The sequence below is a fragment of the Sinohyriopsis cumingii genome, chromosome 12, assembly GCF_028554795.1.
Source record: "Sinohyriopsis cumingii isolate HCF-2022 chromosome 12, ASM2855479v2, whole genome shotgun sequence".
Classification (NCBI taxonomy): Eukaryota; Metazoa; Mollusca; class Bivalvia; order Unionida; family Unionidae; genus Sinohyriopsis; species Sinohyriopsis cumingii.
In genome coordinates this window covers 21,169,799-21,193,566 of record NC_142972.1, presented here as the reverse complement: position 1 = coordinate 21,193,566, position 23,768 = coordinate 21,169,799, and the positions used below count along the sequence as shown (strand labels likewise).

Below are 23,768 nucleotides of genomic sequence, written 5' to 3'. Positions count from 1 at the left end.
ACTAGACATGATATGATGTCACAAGGACACAAAGAATGTATATACCATATATACTTGCTTATAAGTCAAGCCAAACTGCAAACACCAAAGACCTTAATCTGCTGTTATTATACTGCACCTTCAGATTAGGATCAATGTTGTTTGTTCAACAAACTACACAGAACCAGATCTGCCAGTACATTATGCAACAGCAGATCTGGGTCAGTGCAATTTGCAGTTGGGCTTATCTTATGAACGAGTATATACAGCTGGTAACATTATATGCACCTCATAAAAAACAAGGCATGGTAGAGTAGGACACAAACAGACAAATGTAATTTCAATGAAAATTTCTTACTAATTAAACAAGTTTCTCTAAGACAGTGTGGTTATAACTGGTACTCTGTCATTATTTGAAAACACATCTTTACAACCAGTTTCAGATTGTTCAAATTATAAAAGAATGGACAGAAAAGGGACTAAATTTTAAGAAAAGGATATTCCACTGATTAAGAACCATTTGCTGTGCCGTTCTAAAACCAATATGCAAAATTCTCCACTGCCAATATATAATTGCGAACTATTACCATTTTTTAAAATTGGGTGAAGTATATTTTCAGAAAAAAGGAAGGACATTATAATTGTCTGAAATTTAAATATATGAAAAAACAACTGATAGGTAAACTTACCTGCTGACTGAGTTGTGACCAGCAGTCTCTCCAGTCTTTGTATTTGGGAGATGGAGAGGCTACAAGTCTACAAAAGATAAAAGTAGGTACACTACTACTGCTAGGAACAACTAGAATCATCATCATCATCAACGTATTATTATTACAGATAAATCAACCATCCTTGTGAAAAACAGAATATCGTAATATACTGATTATGATAAAATGCATTGGTTCTAGAAATATACACATGGCATAAGGATATGTGTAGTAGGTGAAAAAATCATAACATGAAGGAAGGAATTAATCTTAATAAATACACAATCTGTATTTCAGGCCAGTAAATTTCTGAAACATTTACTTTCTTGATTTTTTGATTATAACATCAGTAAATCTTCCCAAACGAAACACTGTTGGAACAAAAAACCTTGTGGATTTATATATATGACACTGTAAAGAGGTATTTTTTTTTAGAAGAGCCTTACAGTTACCAAAATATGTCATCAATCTGCTAAAAATTCTGGGCTACTGAGGGGCCAGTTTAGTATTTGATCAGCTTTCCTGGGACCTATAGACATTGTCAAGCGGTAAAGGATTCTGGGTTACTGATCGACTGGTTTAGTATTAGAACAAGCCTTCCTGGAACCTATATATGTGGTCAATCTGCAAAGGATTCTGGGTTACGGATGGAGTGGTCTAGTATTAGGACACCATTACTGGAACACATTTATGTGGTCAATCTACAGAGGATGCTGGGTTACAAAGGGAATGGTTTAGGAAAGTTTCAATGTATACATACATTGATAAACACAGGAAGCTTCATACAAAAATCTGGGATAATGGTCACAAAATAGTCCTTCACAACAAGAACTGTCTGTTGAGGACATTTTGCACCATTCATTTTGTTGATAAATGGAGTGCACACAATGTAGCATACTTTTAATTAGTAAAACAAACATAGAAAGTGACAGTACAAGAAACAAACATTGTGATCATAAAAGATTAGAAGGACAATGAAAAGCACATCTGACTTGTTAAGACAATTTAATAAAGTTTACTAACTCTGCTCCATTTACTCCCATGACATTTGAGACAAGCTGGAATGGATATGTAATCACTGATACAAACAGCTGAAATAAAAAACAGAAAAAGTACAATAAATCATTTTAGCATCATTTATTTAATCAGAAACATCAATTTTTGAAGTTTTTGAAAAAAGTACTATTTTAGTCAGTTCATAAATTCACATAAGTTTTTTCCTTACAATAAATGAAAACCATCCATGGAGTCAAGTTACTCTGCAGAAATGAAAAAAGTAAAATATGGATGTATGCTATAACAATATACTCTTGACCTCTTGGCAGGCATATAAAAATGATAGCGAAGAACAAAATATCAAAATGGGAAAATAATAAAAACTATAAAATGCACATGTTTGTACTTATATTTCAACTAAAGAATGTTTTAAAACTTGTAGATCCATTTGGTATATTTAAGACCTTTCAACTGTTTGGGTAGGTAAGGTACAGCAATCAGTCCATACAGAACATTATTCTAAAAGTCCTAACAAATGACTTCAAATCAAAATCAACATTTTTTCTATCTATTAACAAAAAGAGAAATCTTACCCCACACAATGCATGAGTATAGGACTTCATTTCCTGAAAAAAAGTATCAGAATATAATTATGCTACACTACAAAGAATCGTGAAGACTGGAAGCACTTAGTGATACATGGTGAATCAGAAGCCATCACACAGAAACATGGGTTTTAGATGGTACGAAAGAAATGACACAAAATGTGTCCATAGTACACAGATACATCTGACAATAGCATACTGATGAAATGGTCCTAACTCTTAAAAGACTCAACATGTCATAACATGACTTACAATATACATGCACGAGTGTTGTGATCATATTATCCATCTAGCTACAAAATTCAATCCATCAAAAGCTCTAATAATAGTTTCGCAAGATATTGTGGTGAAACGGAAAAGAAATGAATCAACAGGTGGATGGAGTGACCGATGGATATGGAATATTGCTACATGCACTTGTCATATTACTGGGAGAAAAAAAGAGAATTGAGTCACATTTTATCTTGAAGAAAAGATTTATATTTACTTGCTAATCATGCTATTACACTCTTCAATTTAAAAAGGTGTCAATGAACTTTAAACAAGAAGTTATGGTGGACCCAGTATTACTCGTCTGGGTAGTTTGTAAATGCAAATTCATACATATAACCAGTATCACTCATCTGGGTAGTTTGTAAATGCAAATTCATACATATAACCAGTATCACTCATCTGGATAGTTTGTAAATGCAAATTCATACATATACCCAGTATCACTCATCTGGGTAGTTTAAAAAGCAAATTCATACATATACCCAGTATCACTCGTCTGGATAAATGCAAATTCATACATATACCCAGTACTACTCGTCTGGGTAGTTTGTAAATGCAAATTCATACATATACCCAGTATCACTCATCTGGGTAGTTTGTAAATCCAAATTCATACATATACCCAGTATCACTCATCTGGGTAGTTTGTAAATCCAAAATTCATACATATACCCAGTATCACTCATCTGGGTAGTTTATAAAAGCAAATTCATACATATACCCAGTATCACTCATCTGGATAGTTTGTAAATCCAAAATTCATACATATACCCAGTATCACTCATCTGGGTAGTTTGTAAATGCAAATTCATACATATACCCAGTATCACTCATCTGGGTAGTTTGTAAATGCAAATTCATACATATACCCAGTATCACTCATCTGGGTAGTTTGTAAATGCAAATTCATACATATACCCAGTATCACTCATCTGGGTAGTTTGTAAATGCAAATTCATACATATACCCAGTATCACTCATCTGGGTAGTTTGTAAATCCAAATTCATACATATACCCAGTATCACTCATCTGGATAGTTTGTAAATCCAAATTCATACATATGCCCAGTATCACTTGTCTGGGTAAATGCAAATTCATTCATATACCCAGTTTCACTCATTTGGGTAGTTTGTAAATGCAAATTCATACATATTCTAAAACTGAAGGTGGGGGGGAAGCATGGATAACCTAGTTGTTACATAGTCTGTTAATGTTGGTGTCATTTATAGAACCAGAATAGTCTCCAGGATCTCTCCTTCTCCCTGAGGACCAGACACTCACACACTTAGCTGACATTACTTAGGGAGTTAATCTGTGCAGTCAGCATGGATTCCTGGATTTGTCCTTACCCTCATCCTAACCACTTTCGAAGCATAACTTAAAAATAATTATGATCTGCATCTAACAGACATGAGGCGGCTCAGTGGTTAAAGCATTAGAATCATGACCAGAAGACTGTGGGTCCAAGTCCCACCATCTGTTCAGCCAGGATTAATTATCAATCTTCTAAGGATTTACTTTAAAGTCATGGAATTTCTTTGCTGGCATGTCTCTGGTGTGCATCAGAGACACTTTTGGTTCTATCGTATACAAGGCACACTGAATTATTAGTAAACTCCCACACAGCTTTTTGCCTTATTGAATCAAGAGATTGGTATGCATCAATGACAAAACATTTTTGGTTTAGTCTGGCTGAGACTGCTTTAGTGTTTTATTTAGTGGCTTTAGTTTTGCTGGGCTATGACAGCAGTGTCTGCCCAGGAAGCATCTTGCCCAGGGACACACAAAAAAACCAGCCAATCTAGCTCAGTTCAAGCCAGTACTCCTGTGTAGAAGTCCAGGATGCTAACCTCTGAAACTCTTCATCACAAGATTTTAATAATTTACAGGTATTTACAACAGTCTTACACACTGACAGGGTTCATACAGAATTCTGAATAATAAATTCAAAGACTTTTCCAAAACTTTCAAAGACCACAAACATAGATTTCCAAGACCTATTTTTGCTAACATTTTGTATACAAGTTATGTTATATGAGAAAACAAAGAATGCAAAGTACTAGAATATTGTTTAGTGATGAAACTCAAACTATAATTAATCAAAAGAAAGAAACCAGAAAACTACATCTAAATCTAACAACCTTGGACACTTTTATCTGTGACTATGGAAAGAAATTAAAATGTTTGGGTTTATTTCAATTTTCAAAGACTTTTAAAGACCTCAGGGTAATCTGCTTGATTTTCCCAAAATTTCAAGGTCTTGAAAATGCTACCTCATTTTTCCCACTGTCCAAGACCTTCAAAGACTGTGAGAACCCTGACTGAGTGCAGGCTCACAGTTTTCCCAAATTATCATCCCATGTTCCCAAATCTTAATCATGTGCACCCCAATGGATGCATTTTTGTTTCATCATCAGAAAAGAAAATCGAAAAACATGCCTACAACTTTTCATTAGTAAATGTCCATCCATGTTTCTGATGGTGCGAGCAATTACCTGTCACAAAAGGCGATACAATTTTAAGATTCCAATCAACATATATTTTAAAACAATGCATCTTCCAATGAAAGCATTCAAGATTTGTGGTAATCAGCCAAGATGCAATGTAAAGTGTTTGACAGCTGTTATTGTTATCCCCATGGCTAGGAAGACTTAATTTATTTTGAGGCTGAAATAATAATAAAAGAGACTAAGTTTACGCAAAATACACAAGATGTCATTTAATTAATGATTGCTGGTTTGGGATGGAAAGTAATTAGGAAAACACAGGCATTGTTTTACCATAAATGGTGGTAGACAATAACTGTAACTGAAGTTAAATGAAAGCATGATCCAGGGTAGATAACTCCAGGTTAACCAGATAATCGAACATGTTAATGTTTTAATCAGCTACTTGAGCAAGTGATAAAACATTTATTGCAATGATGTAAGTGTCCACGGAAAATATGATAGAACAGTGCTCACCACAAAGTCAAGGTGGCAAAATTGTCAGTATAACCAAGATCATCTCATTTTTATACCATTATTAGTTTTATATACTACTATTTTCACTTATCCCACCAAGTTGTTTTCCAAAAACTTTGAGGATGAAGGATACAGTGTCAATTGCTGTATATGCAACAATGTTACAAACTAGTCTTATAAATATATAAATACATATCAATTTATTATCAACTTCGAGTGTTACCTGCTATATTATTTTTCACATTTTCTTTAGTTACAAATTATCTATTATAATCCATCATTTCTAATATTTTGTTCCTTTTATAACTTATTCTATTGAAATTTATGTATTATGCATTTTTAAAAGTGACTTTTGCATCTGTCTGAATTTTTCTGCAAGTAGAAGAACCATTCATAACCTAAAACATGTGATTCCGATAGTGTGTATCATTGGGTACTTCCCTTGACTTCTAAAACTTCTGGAAAGTAACTGCATGCACTATACTATGGTTTCAATATGAAAAAAAGACATGAATTGTCATTTCACAAGTGCTAACAAACAACAATTTAACAAACTAAATCTGATAAAAATCAGATCAGAAAAATCAGACCTAAAACCTTCTGTGTGTTTACAAGCTCAGTCAACCTGATGCAAAATCATCCATTATCACTTGTAATCAAACTTAAGTTAGTGACACAAGCTTACATATAAAAAGATCATATGAAATCTGATTAGAAATATGACCTCTATGGTGTTCACCAGCTCAATGAATCAGACCTTTGATCACCTCATTATTATGCATGGCTGTTGCTCGTAATCAAATTTATCCAAAATCGTAATGTTATAAACTTATAAACCAATCCTGATCACAAATTAAGCCTCTAGTGTGTTCACAAATAACTGTTGATCAATGGATACTGGACATTGGGCCATACCACAAACTCACTTGGCCTTTAGTATGGTGGGCTAAAAATTAATCCTCAAGTATATGCAGGTAATGTTCATTATTTTAGTCTTTCTTTATGACAAGGAAATATAACCTATCAATAAGTTTGGCAACATAACATGAAAAGTCTTACTTCCCAGATACATGTAAAACCTAAACAACTTCAATTTATGTCTGATATATCAATTATTGGAATGAATAACTAATTTAAAAATGCGCAAGTTGTGTATGATTAGGTGATACAAAATAAGGTCCATACACATGGTCTGCAAATTATACACATACCTTGCTTTCAATGAAATACTTGTTCAACAAACTGGCCATGAAGTTGGTCAGCCAAATCGCAATAACTTCTCCAATTATCCTTGGGATGATGCCTCTGAAAACAAAGTGTGAATCTGGTTTTTGCAGTGACTGCCTGCAGACTCTATAGGATGCTCTAACTAGTGTTATTTTACATCACAAAGGGTACAGTGAGAAAATATGCATAATAAATAATCCAAAATCTTAATGAAATCTGACCTCTGATATAGGATAGACCTCATAGGAATTCATGTTCTTGTGAACTCTGGAAATTTGCAGTTGCATGAAATGCAAAGCTTTATCTGGTTGTCAGCTAAAAATACATCTATAGGAGATATAGATGTATTTTTAGCTGACAACCAGATAAAGCTTTGCATTTCATGCAACTGCAAATTATCATTATTAATGTTCCAAATATCACTTTTTCACCTACTCATTAGAAATACTCAAATCTGATTGGCTGGTTAAAGACAATAAGCAGAACATGATCTCATATCAATCAGACAAACTTATTGATAAGTAGATCACAATTTTAATCAGCCTGAATTTACAGGTATCTACTGTACTTTTCTATAAATTTCATTTACATACAAATCTATAACTCTTGGTTTTACCATATGCCACACAAATTGTTAAATCAACCAGCGACATAAAATAATTTGTATCTGACTGAGACAAATGACTTTGAAAAATTTATTTTCTCACATTTGATAGTTATCTCATTGCAGGGGTCACAATTATCTCCCATTTTACAAGAGTTAGCAAATATTGATACCTTTCCAATTTTTTTAGACATACAAATATTTATTTTCTAAGGTCAGCTTTACTGAAAAAATATATTAAAACTTTTAATGAAATCTTTTTAGATTGATTACTTCAACTTTTAATGTTACAGACACAGCCCAAAATTAGTGGTAGTTTGATAGCTAGTGGGTAGTAAATTTCCTGATGGTCTAGTAGTTTTCATAATTTTAATACTCCAATGGCTAGTAAAGATTCATTTGTCACCAGTCTGTCTTCGTGGAGAAGACTAGTGAAGATTCAGCATGACTAGAAAATGTCTCAATCTACTTGTACTTATGGCTACAAAGAAATCTGTCTTTATTTCTGCTGCAACATTATTTTCATTCTTGCCACAATGAATTAATGTTCTTTTGGTTACATTTTTACTCCTATTTCTGTCTTAAACCTACACAAATCATCATCAAGAGCTGATGTTAAAATCAACTTACGCAAAAAATCCTCTTATGCCATCTGTTTGGTAGATTTCCACCAGGCCAGTATAGATACCACTAAAAATAAAACATGTACTCCATATGATTTCACATTATTCAGTGAGATACAATATAAGGGTATACTGACATCAACATGTATATATACACATCACATTAACTGAGGTTAGGTGAATGTTATTTTTAAATATATTAAATGTAACAGTTTAAGTCATAAAAGTACATGTGCCAAAGCATGTACATAAAATCATTCATTCACTCCCTATTTACTCATGCAGTAATTTACAATACAGACATCAAAAATCTTGTACAAAACCTTGAAATGGTTCATTCTGGGGCTGCACCTTTGTGCCAATGGCTTTTATTTGTCACCTTTGGAGCAAGAATTTTCCCTCCATGGCACTTTGAGAGTGCATAGAAAGACCCACAAAAATAAAGATCAAAGATCATTACAGTTTAATTAACTGAAATGAATGTATCACAAGCTTACTTAATAAAGTGTGCTCATTGCCAGGGAAAAATAAAATTATCCACTGACAGAAATGTCTCACTGATTTTGATTAGCCTGGTTGCCAACTGACGCACAATACCATCACTGATGAAATCTGCACAGAAAACTATGCAGCATTTATTATTAAAGTGGTGTACAGAGAGAAACAAATGTAGCCTCAAATGTCCAAAATAATATTCTATGTAGAAATGAATGATTCCAAAGAGCATGAGGAATTCAAAGTCCGAGTATTGCTCATGACAGGAGATGATAAATGACCACAGCCTAAGTTTATAGATTTATTCATTTCTGCAAAAAATATTCACTTCTAGAATCACATACTCTAAATTAGTTGCTGTCAAGTCTGACTTTAGCGCAATTTGCTCCAATTACCATATCAACTTAAATAACCATGGCCTGTACAGTTGGCACAGTTATTTTAGGGAATTAGGAATTTGCAAAAAACCACAATGACTGATTCAAAGCATACAACTGACTTTTCTGTTATGTATTTAGGCTATCATAAACAGTAACAAGGAAAAAGTGAAAATAACAGGCTTTTTAAAATTTAACAAATAATTTTTTTCCCTAGAAAAACAAGTAAAAATGAGGAAAAGAGCTTACTGTTTTAAGAATCAAATCCAAAAATAATCTCTATAGAAAAATGTTCCACACTAATTTAAGACACAAGGCAGATTCCCATATGAGGGTCACTTGATCACTTTCTAGAAGCTCTTTACATGTCTAAGGTCACGTACTCCATTACAGTCTCGATTCACCCAATGTATCCCACAATAAAAATAAATTTAAAAAAAGTTGTTTACTCCAACTCTTACTAATTCTGAAACAAGGTCAGGAACTAGGTCAGCATTAAGATACAAAGTACTAATATTAGGTGTTTATGAAAAACAGTCAGGTCAAAGTAATTTCTGGAAAATGTCAAATTCCAGAGAGAAAAAAATTACATTACTTCAACATGTAATGGAATAACAAATTTTTAAAACTAACAAACAATTAAATTCAAATATACATAACAACTGCAGAAATTAATTAATCCATGATGTGAAATCAAGTGATAATGATATGTTTGGATTTCTTGAAAAAATAATAAACAGGCAAAGATATTTGCAATCCCACTTATTTCTAAATGACATTTTTACCTGGTAGGTAACCACAGGCCCCAAGATTTAAGTTTCTGGAATGAATACCGGGTGTAAAATAATTCTACACGTTAGATAACACCGAAGGTGGGAGAAAAAAGGAGGAAATGTCAGGATTGGTGAAGAATGGATAACTAAAGAAAATTAGCTACATTATACTCTTCTACAGATAGCCCATTCAATGTGCAATTAATCACTTGTTTAATTAAAAATTGCCTGATTGGATTATCTGAATGATTAAAAGAGCAGCACTGGTGAAACTTTAAGCTTATAATTTCCTGAATAATGCCTAAGATATTCCATGACATCAAAAAAGTTATGAATCAATAACTAACTAATCCTACACTTTCCATCCACTCTTTATGCATTTACTTCTGTTTTACTTAAAATGGGCAAAGTTATATAAGCTCCTGGGACCAAAATTGGACACATTTAGCATACAGAGGTTGGTATATTCATGACGTTTGTATATTTCTCAAGGTTTGGTGTAATGTAAACTAGATCTCTTTGTGTTATAAGGCAACTGAAAAAGTTGGTCATTTAAAAAACACAATTGTGCACTGTCAGCATATTAATAAATCATTATTAAGTGACTAAAGTTCATATAATTCTTGTAAGTTTCCTTAGATGCTACATTACTCTTATGGTTAATGATAGATGAAATGCTATAGTATTTTTAAAAATATTTTTACATGATCAAGAGTCTAAGCAAATGATATTTTCACATGATCAAGAGTATAAGCAATTAAAAAATACAAAAAATACACTATTTATAAGCTTATTACATTTTAATGCACTGGACTAAATAAAATATGTCGCAAAATAAGTGACATTACACACAAAAGAATACAGAACAGTATCATCCCACAAAACTCACATTAAATACCAGTGTATCACTTAGGAGTGAAAGAGTTAAAGTCAAAAAGCCCATTGGTATCAGAACTAGGGGTCAGACTGAATATTAAAAAAAAACTTTGGCATCAAAACTGGGGGTCCAATAAAACTTTGGGGGATCTCTGAAGCACAAATGATGGTAATAGGAAATAATTAAATAGATTACATACAAAAGCATACGGAATAGTACTCTGCCACAAAACTCACATTAAACTATAGCTAAATGAATATTTAAAAATCCCGCATTCATCATCCTATCTTCTATCACACATAAAAAAGAAACGTTTTTAGTAAATAAAGTTTTTATTGAGAATATTTACTCAACCACATTAATGGTAGGAGCAAAATCTGCTACCGCTTGAAGCCATCCCTCACAGGAAGATGCAAGTTTCATCTTCCCATCATTATACCATTGAGACCAAATGGAGGAACATTCACATATTGCCTTTGCTCCCACCACAAGGTGAGCTACACATGTACCTGATGTCTACCATTTGATGATGTGCAATACATTGAGAAGGATGCTCACATTTGATGGGAAGATGCGAGTGGGCTTTACAGGAATATCACTTGGTAAGGATTCTCTGAGAAACATAATTTAATAAAAATGTACTTTCCCCCATCAAATGCATTCCCTAATCACAATAATGTTAGGGGAAAAGGTAACAAGAGGAAATGCATGCACATCTAACCTCTACTGTGATTACCTTTCAATGGAAATATGACTGATAACCTAATCCTAAGAATAAACCACAAACCTAGTACAAAGGCAGCACAATGGATGGCCATGTGGCACATCAATTCAATATACCAGTAATGAGAAACAAACAATATTTTCTTGTCAAGAAAAACTTGGATGAATTCAATGGACTGTTTGGCAGAGATGTAAAACCTGTGATGGAGATTGTGTTCAGTGGATGCAGGGATTATCTTGGGAAGATGTATCATTAGAATGAGTAGATCATTTACCTAGATTTGACCCATCTGAGATGAGCTTTCAGAACCACTGCACAGGTATGGCCCCTCATTGTTTGCTTCATCAGAGCAGAGCAGTACCAGAGCAGTGGAAGGGAAGGCATAGCCCCAGAACCTGTCCCAAATAACTAACAGAGCATCCACACCTAGACTTTAGGTTCCAGGAATGGAGATATGAAAGGGGCAATTTGTGGTTCCACCTCATCATGCAGAGTTCTATCATTTGATGCCCCAAAAGTGCAAAATTGACTGAAAGATCAACAGATGAATGGACCACTTGGTGTGAAATGTAGGTTTCTTCTTGACACTGAATTGGCTAGGATATTAAGCCTGCCAGGAATATGCCTGAGCTGCACCAAAAGTTTCAGCTGAAAGCACCAACATGGAACCTGGACACAGAGGTAGGGTGATTTGGTCTCCTGTTTTATATGAGGTATGCCAACAACACCAAGTTGTCCAACATTACAAGTCTTAACCTTCTGCAAAGTTGATCCTTCCAGAAGTAAAAGTTAACTATAGACTCCATTTCCAGATGGTGTATGTAAAGGGCTTTCTCCACTGTCTACCAGTTGCTGCTGACCATGATGAATCAGGGCAACCAAGAAGGAACCAGTCTGCTTCTGCATCAAGCAAGCCAAGGAATGCAAAAACTCTCTCACAGAAATTCACTCCCTGTTGGTAACCAACTCTGTGCTCAAAAATCCATGCTATGTGCACAGGATGGACAAGAATAAGGTTTAGAAGAATTCTATATCTGAATGGATAAAGTGCTGTCAGGAGGCGAGATCTGACTTTTTCAATTTGCTAGAAAGCCCAGCTGAGAGGGAAGGAAGAGAATATTTTCCTGCCCTCTTCACTAAAAATGAAACCACCATGTGTATATATCACCATGTGCTTCTGATGGATGTTGTCCAAGTACGATGCAGTCTCAGCTGACAAGGCTTGCCTGAACAGGATGACAATGCATGCAGCTGATGGTCTTCATGAACACACATGGACTGCGACTGAAACCAGGACAAAAACACACGCAATTGATATCCAGTTCCTTGAAACCAAACTGACTGAACTTGCATGAAGATGGATCAATAAGGACATGAAATTATGCTGAAAGTAAACTGATGGCAAACTAGTCCCTTTCATCTGATGACAGACCATGCTGTTTCTATTTTGAACTTTGGCATGTGTAATTACTGAGTCATCTCAGGTGTATAAATTGTCTGAGCTTTCTATTGGCTTTGGATATGAAGAAAAGCCTATTAGAAAGAACCATGGAGAGTTTGCAGTGTTAACTCTCTCCACTGCCAACTTGAATAAAGAACAGATCTCCTTCTGTACAATTTCTACCTTCGCAGAATTGACCAGAACCTGTCATGGAAGGAAAAAAAACTAATGAGGAGGAAGCTGTATAAATGAAATCCAAAGACCCTTTGAAACAATTTGGATTGGCCATTTGACATAAAATGGTTGATCCATGTCTACTGAAACTGACAGAGTCTTGCACTTACTGGCAGGTTATCACTGGTACTTCAGGGTAGTATGACACAGTCAATCAATGGAAGGCTTGGAAAAGGAGAAACCTATTACACTGCCTTCAAAACTGAGGGGTAACCTGTCGCTTTAACTTTGACTGTATTGTTCTTGAGTGTCATGTTGCCTTTAATCTTATTACCAATTTTCTTCAATTCATTGTGGATGAGATTGATATGGCCAAAATGTGGAGGAGGTGGTATGGAAATCTGAGAAGCAGCTCTTGTACTGCCGGCTTCTGTACATCTTCAACATGACTACTGATCACCATATTCTGTACCAATTTGGATGTCTTGTGAAAACATGGTGACACCACCTGAACGTCAGCACCACCAGTAATAGACTTGCACTGGTAAATGACATAAAATACAGCTACTGAATTCCACAGATTATGTTCAACAATCATTCAGAGATTTCTTTCATCTTCACCAAGTGCAGAAGTAGATGGAAGAAGGGAGTGTTCTTCATCCTCCTCAATGTCTACTGAGTCTATAACCTTACAGGCCTGACATGTAAACACTTACAGCAGACAACAGCTCTCCTCAACTGCTGAGTCTATAACCTTATAGGTCTGACATGTAGACACTTACAGCAGACAACAGCTCTCCTCAACTGCTGAGTCTATAACCTTATAGGCCTGACATGTAAACACTGAGAGCAAACAACAGCTCTCCTCAACTGCTGAGTCTATAACCTTATAGGCCTGACATGTAAACAATGAGAGCAGACAACAGCTCTCCCTCAACCGCTGAGTCTATAACCTTATAGTCCTGACATGTAAACACTTACAGCAGACAACAGCTCTCCCTCAACTGCTGAGTCTATAACCTTATAGGCCTGACATGTAAACACTGAGAGCAGACAACAGCTCTCCCTCAACTGCTGAGTCTATAACCTTATAGGCCTGACATGTAAACACTGAGAGCAGACAACAGCTCTCCCTCAACTGCTGAGTCTATAACCTTATAGGCCTGACATGTAAACACTGAGAGCAGACAACAGCTCTCCCTCAACTGCTGAGTCTATAACCTTATAGGTCTGACATGTAAACACTTACAGCAGACAACAGCTCTCCTCAACTACTGAGTCTATAACCTTATAGGCCTGACATGTAAACACTGAGAGCAAACAACAGCTCTCCTCAACTGCTGAGTCTATAACCTTATAGGCCTGACATGTAAACACTGGGAGCAAACAGCAGCTCTCCTCAACTGCTGAGTCTATAACCTTATAGGTCTGACATGTAAACACTTAGAGCAGACAACAGCTCTCCTCAACTGCTGAGTCTATAACCTTATAGGCCTGGCATGCAAACACTTAGAGCAGACAACAGCTCTCCCTCAACTACTGAGTCTATAACCTTATAGGCCTGACATGTAAACACTTACAGCAGACAACAGCTCTCCTCAACTGCTGAGTCTATAACCTTATAGGCCTAGCATGTAAACACTTACAGCAGACAACAGCTCTCCTCAACTACTGAGTCTATAACCTTATAGGCCTGACATGTAAACACTGAGAGCAAACAACAGCTCTCCTCAACTGCTGAGTCTATAACCTTATAGGCCTGACATGTAAACACTTACAGCAGACAACAGCTCTCCTCAACTACTGAGTCTATAACCTTATAGGCCTGACATGTAAACACTTACAGCAGACAACAGCTCTCCTCAACTGCTGAGTCTATAACCTTATAGGCCTGGCATGTAAACACTTACAGCAGACAACAGCTCTCCTCAACTGCTGAGTCTATAACCTTATAGGCCTGGCATGTAAACACTTACAGCAGACAACAGCTCTCCTCAACTACTGAGTCTATAACCTTATAGGCCTGACATGTAAACACTTACAGCAGACAACAGCTCTCCTCAACTGCTGAGTCTATAACCTTATAGGCCTGGCATGTAAACACTCAGAGCAGACAACAGCTCTCCCTCAACTGCTGAGTCTAGAATCTTATAGGCCTAACATGTAAACACTTAGAGCAGACAACAGCTCTCCCTCAACTGCTGAGTCTATAACCTTATAGTCCTGACATGTAAACACTTAGAGCAGACAACAGCTCTCCTCAACTGCTGAGTCTATAACCTTATAGGCCTGGCATGTAAACACTTAGAGCAGACAACAGCTCTCCCTCAACTGCTAAGTCTATAACCTTATAGGCCTGGCATGTAAACACTTAGAGCAGACAACAGCTGTCCCTCAACTGCTGCTTAAAGCTAAACTCTGTATGCTCCAAGGTGGGGTCTGTGAGCAACTGATCAAAGCTGTCCCTGCACTCTCTATGGGGTTGTCATTGCCAGGCATAACACATCATCTATCCACTGGATGTGTCATGAACATAGGTTTGCTATCCAACTGACACAGTTTGTCTTGGTGGGATGGATGGATGTCCAGAAGGTAGGCTGGTCAGGTGGTTTAATAAGTGGCTCAATGGGCAGCTGTATGGTGGACTGACTAGTCCAATAGATTCCCCACACAGAATGGTTAAATCACCTGGTACAAGGCATGTGTCACCAACGTGCATGACCTCTTATCACAAAGTGAAAAGAATAGCTGGACAGGTGGCTAGACTGGTAAGTTGGCAACCAAAGCATCAGTGTATGACAAAGATGGCTGATAAAACTTTCCAGGGAGATCAGTGTTATACTCCATTCACATGGACTTACAGGCAGTGAGACCATGCTTGGATATGCAGTTGGAGGGGTTGCCCCTGTTGGCTATCAATATTGGGAGATCGAACTCCCATCAATTCCAAGAATGTACTGGACTGATGTGATGAACAGAGAAATAGAAACTCCTCTAAGTTAGCAACCACAACATTATCTACCACACTATTTCCTCACTGGTAACTCCAGAAGCACCTGGGGTGAGAGCACAGCATGGGCAGCTCTGCAGCTCACTGATACAACATAAAAAGCAGGCTTCATAATACCATCCCTGTTGGCATGAAATGTGAAAAAGGCAATCATGGCATTCCCCACCACACTAATTATCAACAATGTCTTGGAGTGACAGCTCAAAATGTCACTGTTAGTTGACTCTTGACAGTCTCTCCTTGCTTTTCTAATGTTTGTGCAGGACCATGGACCTCATTCCAATTGACAACCTAATATAAACTCTCCATAGTGAAGCTGAGGAACACTTACTATACAAGTGAGGCAAATCTTCTGTGTCCTCAATGACCCTTAATTTTTTTAACTGACATAATTTAGTCATCACTGTATAATTGAAACAACAAGAATGACAAAACAATGGAAAATAATAACCCATAAGTGTTAACTATAAAAATAATGCAATTGCTTGTAAACAAGAAAAAAAACATTCAGGAACTGACAAATTAGACAGCAAGTACCAATGACACTGAGTACAACTAGAAGTTGAGAAAACCATGTCAACAAACTGCAAAACATTTAGACAATTATGGAGTTAAATACAAAACTATGGTTGCCAAAATGCTGCAAAATACTTCTAGATGGCTGTGCAGAATCAAGCCACTTTATAATGAAAAGACAGAGACCATGCAGTGTGATGTTGATTGTACCATTGGGAAAGTGGTACACATCTGGTATATGGGTTGCTGGGATGGGAAGATAATAGGTTTCTTCTCTTTTGAATGTATGGAATATAGACATGAAAAACATTTTTCTTTCCGGAAGGGCTTGATTTGAGAGGCAGAAGAGTTTATTTCTTAATGTTCATGTGATTGATGAATGTATTCAGTACAGAAAAATGTATGTGGCTTAGAATTTTTTTAACCATTCATTTTAAAGGACTTCAGTGGAATTATGAAATTAGATTTTTGAAAAACGCATATCTGCAAATCATCTAAAAAATTTCCTGTGATTAAGCTGAACACATTTTATTTTCATTCACACAATGTTTAAAATTTCTGAAAATATTTTACTATTTACTATTCAATGAAGAACAGTAGGTACAATCAAATAAACCTATTTCAAATCCTTCCTTGAGTTCACAGCATTATGATAGATATTACAAGTGATTTCATAACTAAAATGTAATAAAGCAATTATTATGTCACTCCCCTTTGTACAGTACATGCTGATTTGTCATTATATACCGAATTCTATTTAGCGTTCAATCAACAAAATATGGTGCAAAAAAAAAACATAAGTTATGAACACTTCAAACCTGTACTGCTTCTCTCCACCCACAAACTGTGCCATGGACCTTAGCATCACCACTGTAAGAGATGAACAGTTAAAGGTCACTGGCCACCTATATTGTACAAACATGTGATATTATTATAGTCATAAACAAAACACATTGCTTTTTTATGCACACCATAAAAATGTTTAATTAGACATAAAACTCCACTTTATAAAATGAAAAAAGTATTCGGCAATCTCCGTAAACAATCGGTAGTTTCCACGTGCCAAAACCAGATATGCAGTACATTTATCCCTTCTATTCAACCTAGCCATTCAAGTACTTAATTTCCCCACGTAAATGTCTATGTGATATAGTGTACGATCGTGCTTTTGTACAGCAAATATGGTGCACTGTGTTGCATATGGATGTAACCAAAAGAGTGATGATGGGAAAAAAGCATTTGTTCTTTTTCCAAAAAACCATGTTTATCAGAAAAAAGTGGATTTAATCTGTGGGATTGAATAGGGGAGGGGTGGGAAAGTTTATGCCGGAATATATATGTGAATTTGGCCCAAAGACAATTCGGCCCAACTAGAAATGCAATTTGGCCAAACTTAACAATAGTTTGTACGTTCTTTTTCTTCAACAAAAAAGTAGATGCTATGTAAGATAGGTTTTAGGAAAAAAAAACTAAATTAAAAAAACTATTGATATTCTTTGAAAGAAAGTAATCATACTTCGTAACATACATATTTTTATGAGAGAAAACACAAACTGACATATCTTGCTTGTTCTAATTAAAATATTTATATACATTTTTTATGCTAAAAAATATATGCATCTGCACAACAACATTCTCAATTTAAGTCTCCCGGTCAAATTATCAATAATCATTTATAAAACAAAAATGCGTAACAGATAATATTCTACATAATACGTATACATTCTGCTAAGGGTAGTGTACAAGATATTATAACAAATATTCTTAATTTTAGGCTTCACATTGTAACACAGCTGCATACCATACTAGATTGCACATGAGAGAGAGAGAGAGAGAGAATAATGTTGAGCATTTTGTCAGTATTTAGTTGCTGCAATATGAAGCTCTTACCAGTTAATTTTATTGTTTGTTTCATTTTTCAAGTTGTCTTAGTGTGTGTGCGTGTTAACTGAAAGCTTGTCATTACTGGTCAATATCGTCAATCATATTTGCTCAATTATTCCGTACAAATTAGAAAGGAAATAATTTTGTGTTTAACTTGCCCACACACACACACATACACACACCGTACAAAATAAATTGACAAACATACATTTGTTTGAAAATAAAAGAAAGAAATTAACCTTGCATTGTTATCATATATTCCTTCTTTTTTCATCATGCGAAAATTATTGAAAAAAATTATATATCCACAAACTCCATATATGTAGCAGATGCCGGCTTGCGTATGCATCCTTAGTGTAGTGTGCATCACTTTATGTCAAATAACAAAATCGCAAATGAGACGAAAGTATCACCCGATTGCTTGAAGGCACCTGACATTTATGCATGATATGTTACTTATTGCAAACTGACCCAGATTGTATTGTATCCAGGTTAACTATAAATTGGTATCTTGCAAATAAAAAAAATCATTATTTTAAAATACATTCAATGTGAGTGCAAATGATAATCTTTCTGCTAGCATGGGTTAAAAAAGTATTATTAAAGCAAGTTATTATTGTGTATACTATTTGCCCTGTAAACATCAATTATGATTACATATGGCAAACAAATAGAAGCCCAGGTGATAAACACAACTGGCAGGGAGCAATAAACTCACCAATAGGATATCAAATACACAGGTTATTTTATTACAATGCAAACCAACCACAGAAACTTGACTTTGGTATCTTTTTAGTGTGCCGATATTTTCTTCTGAAGTTGGCAGACAAATGGAAGTCAAGTTTGGTTCCTTTGGATTCTTTAAGTGTGCCAATTTCTTTCATCTTTTTTATTATAAAGTCTGCAGACACAGGGAAGCCAGCATTGATTCTTTTTACCTGTATTAACAGGAATTTTCAAAATAAATTGAAACAATGGAGCAGTTTTGAAAGCGACACGATCTAGTCCATCATGCTCACATACCAATATAAGGCTGAACAGTAAATAAGTTTTCATTAGTTTCATCCAAATATTCCCTATCCATAGTTTATAGTGTTTTATTTTTTGACAACAAGAAGCATGTACTTCATCCTGTAGGGATAAATGTACATCATTTCTGGCTGGCGTCCTCTATAGGTGGGAAATCATAACTAAGGGGAAGTAACAGCGTTGTATACTTCTATTTCGAGTAATTAAATTATTATTTCTTCTTTACACTTGATAATTTTTTTGCTCTTTTTGTGCAAGTATAACTATTTTTAAACATGTAATGCAATTCTGATATAAATAGAAAAATGTTGGAGTATGGCCAGTGACCTTTAAATAACAGACCCTGTTAATAAGTCTACATTTGTTAAGAGTGTAGAAGTCCATGAAACAGGCAGCTATGAAAATATAGTGTGTGTCTGATTTGGATTTTTAACGTAGTTTTAAAAACGTTTCAGTCATACTGCTACAATGTCTGCAGTGTGGCAGTGATGTCAAGCACTGGGGCATCATGCCGCAGACATGTAGCATGTCCCACCCAGTCACATTATCCTGACATGAAGCCAATCAGTCCTAACACTGACCTTTTAATGCTGAGCACCTAGCAAGGCAGCTGTTATTACCATTTTTATAAGTCCTTGTGAAAATGTAGTAATCTGTTTATTAATTGCACAACTGAGACTATTTACTGAAAGGTTAGCTTGTCAAATTTATGACACAGATATCATTTTAACCAGGTTGGAAGAAATGATTTATTGATCAATTTGTGTTTAGTTACATATTAATACATGAAAGATTATGTCCTGCTAAGGCAAATGGAATTAAGTGCCTTTCCTAGAGACATACAATGGCAGTCAAACCAGCCTGGTATGGTCTGGATTCAAATCCAGACACTTCTGTTTCCATACTAACCATTAAATCACTATAGAATGGGATAGCCAAAAGGAATAATTGAATTCATTTTAATATGTGGGATATAATATCTGTACCATATATATTATAAGAATATCCAATAAATTGAGTATAAATCACTTTCTTTTGCATATCTACAACATATGATGTCCACAGAATGTCATATTTCAAGACAAAATGTTGCTGAAATGGCTAATACTGACCGTTGCTGTGTTAATTAGGTTTGGAGAGTATAATCTACAAAGAGATACAATTTCTGATCATAAATCATTCCACACCAACTGTCCATTTTAAACCTGAAGCTAAACTGCAACATCAGCAAATGCCTTTTATACCTCTGAGCCTCACCTTCTAGACTACACATCCAACTTTTTGCATATCTATCCACATCATATTCCTGTAGTGTTACAGATATTTGTGTTTTTTGAGTATGAAAAAAGGTATTCACATATTTTCCTAATGTCACTATCTTATCATAAATGTCTGCATCACTTACCATGGAAAGGTTGACTGGCAATTAGACCTAGACATCTTGTTACTGTTTCTTGTGAGGTCTGCAACAAAAAGAGACTTTTCATAATATTATTTTTATTACTTTCATATGATCCATGCAATAAAACATGTCCATTGTAAAAGACACTATTTGGAACAATTATCTTTCTTTCAAAATGATTACCTGATCATAATACCTTAGGGGTAAAACCACTACCTTGCAAATCCAGCTATAACGCTAAACTCGTTTGCCCACATATATGGCAGTCAGACAGAGTGATTTCCCCCTTTATATAGGATTGGTGCCAAATCCTAGCTGCACCTTAGTTACTACTGGATAAGAATATGTGCTCTCCAAGCAGAATGTAACTACAGCTGGGAGGGCGTATCCATATTATAAGCAGGCAAGTATTAAAGAAGAAACATTTAACTCCAAAACTTGGTTTCTTCTTCAAATATGTTACCTGATCAAAATACCTTAGAGGAATAGGTCAGAACAAGAGGGATTTACATTCCCTTACTGCCGAGAGCAGCCATCTCCAGTCTCCTAAGGTGTGTGGGGAACTTTCTAAATGTTTGCAATGTCTAGCTGGAGCACTGACCTTATATATATATATATATATATATATATATATATATATATATATATATATATATATATATATATATATATAAGTCAGATTGCTGTGTCAAGAAACTGCTGATTAACCTGGAATGGTAGTGTATTGCACTGCAGCAACAGGTCCCACCAGATCCATGTTAGCCTTATGGGATGAAAGATCTTGGAGGTAGAAACTACAGAAAGATGACTCCAACCGATGCCACTTGAATACAATGCTTGTTGTGACTGCCCTTATCATATCATCCAAAATGCATAACAACTGCTTTTGATCTTGGGTTATTTCTCTGGATACAGAACAAAAAACCCATCATACCCAGGATGACAAAACTGGAGCTGCAATATCACTCTTTTCCTTGTTCAAAGATAAAAACAGATGAGATTTCCGTCTTCATGCAAGCCAAATTCCCTTTAGGCACCACGTCCTGCAGATGGCTTTTAGAGTTCAAGGCTCCATGTTGGAACAAGGTTTCACCTCACAGGACTGATTGCCCATGAGCGGGAGCCTGTTTTTGACAACAAAAGCAGTGATCATCAGGATGATACTGACTCATCTGACAACTGTTGATAGTTCGGGTCGACTGATAAAACATGCTTTTCGCTATCCTACTTGAAGTAGCTTGGACAAGAAGTTGGTCTTATATGAGAGGTGAACAATCAATGCTCTTTAAAGCAGTTCAAACCGCCTTTAGAACCCATGATAGATTCCACTTCTGACACAGAGCCAACACCTTTGGTCATGAGAAATCAAAGCTAGCCAGAAGACTGGAAATGTCTTTGTCCTGTATCCTCACTTTTTCATAATGATGCAGCACATCTGAAATAGTGGAACAATAACCTTTCATAATGATGAAATCTAACTTTTTCACTTCAAAAAGCCAAGTAGAAAGTTACATTTGGGGGTACTGATGCCTTAAGCTGGCAAATGTGTCCTTGCTTGTATCACTGTGCAAAAACTCTCCACTTTCCTTACTATGGTTTGAAAGTACTGGCCATCTCACTTGAGTGATTCTCTCCACCACTTGTGAGAAATATTTGTTTCTGAGGACTTGTTTTATATGATCCAGACTACTTTCCAGACCATTTTAACAGTCTGAATGCCAGCTGGTCTTTCTTGATCAAAACATCAACAGATGTTGGAACTCTGGACCAAGCTGTTTATGGAGCAAGAGATGGACAAAATTTTGGTCATAACAAGCAAAAGACATACTGGATAAAGAGATTTCCTCCTCTGACATTCAAGGTAAGATTGACCTTACAATGGTTGCCAATAGAAAAAGATTGGGATTTGGAGAATTAAAAAATTCAGGATTAGTGTTTGTGACCAAATTTTTACAAAAGCTTTACCAAAGAATCAATATCTCTAGATTATGCTATTTACTTAACATAAAATTAATTCAATTAACACATTAAATATCAGCAAAAAAGATAAAAATGAAAAAAATTACAGATTTTGACAGTATGACTGTAGTGTATTCCTCACAGAATTTCTGCATCACTTTTACTCTCTTTGTACAGCCATCATGAATCAAAAAGGTATTTTTTTTAAAAAAATTGGCATTGTAAAAAATTTGGGAGTTGGGAAAATAAATCAGAAAATTGGGATTTTTCGATTTTTGAAGAAAATTTTGGGATGATCGACAGTAAATCAGGATAAGTGGCAGGTCTGCACCTTTCAAGCTCAGCTACTATAATATTTCATCAAATATTACATGTGAAGCAAGTGACAGATTACACAGTCATTTTAGCATTGCTTTATCACGAAGAAGTGGATGCTTTTGACTAGACGCTATTAAAAGCACACTAACCTTTATGTATCCAAACATAAGCAGAATATTACACAGAAGACAACATACATGCATTGTCATTTAAACTTACATTGCAAACAGTTAAATTCTTCTTCAGACAAAAAAATTATCTGTATTACAGGTTTAGTACAATTATCTGACTGCACATCCACAGAAGACGACATACATGCATTGTCATTTAAACTTACATTGCAAACAGTTAAATTCTTCTTCAGACAAAAAAATTATCTGTATTACAGGTTTAGTACAATTATCTGACTGCACATCATAACAACCTGCACAGGAAACAACAAAAGGGTGCCTAATATGCATATTTACCACAAAAGCTGTACTTCTACAATACAGAGAAAACTTCAACTTGGATAGTAAAAGCAAGAAATAGTTGGAAATATAATACTTCATTGCGATCAGACACTCTATAGTTGAGTACAAACTACTGACACAAGTCTCCAAAATCATTCAAGACAATGTACCATCTGGCATGAATGGAAGTAATACATGGGGTACATATAGGATTTTGTACCAATCTCTATACCAAACACTGATCACTCTGTGTGAATGCCACATATCAGAGTAGACAGCTTTTAGCTTTACAGCCAACAATTTTAGTCTTGAAGCATTGGATCTGCAAGGAAGTGATTGTACTTCTAAGGCATGATGAT

The 23,768-nt window shown here is 35.5% G+C and overlaps 1 protein-coding gene across 1 annotated transcript in view; it reads right to left on the bottom strand.

The window, feature by feature from the left end:
- The window catches only part of LOC149786076 (mitochondrial carrier homolog 2-like), a 54,632-nt gene that overhangs the window by 7,832 nt on the left and 23,032 nt on the right, over positions 1 to 23,768 (bottom strand). Inside the window, exons 5-11 of the mRNA XM_089976371.1 lie at positions 20,684 to 20,741; positions 17,184 to 17,235; positions 7,986 to 8,045; positions 6,736 to 6,829; positions 2,276 to 2,308; positions 1,710 to 1,777; positions 669 to 735 (exon numbers count right to left, since the gene is read on the bottom strand). Coding sequence (XP_089832497.1) covers positions 669 to 735; positions 1,710 to 1,777; positions 2,276 to 2,308; positions 6,736 to 6,829; positions 7,986 to 8,045; positions 17,184 to 17,235; positions 20,684 to 20,741 — 432 coding nt within the window. The remainder of the gene's footprint in view (positions 1 to 668; positions 736 to 1,709; positions 1,778 to 2,275; positions 2,309 to 6,735; positions 6,830 to 7,985; positions 8,046 to 17,183; positions 17,236 to 20,683; positions 20,742 to 23,768) is intronic.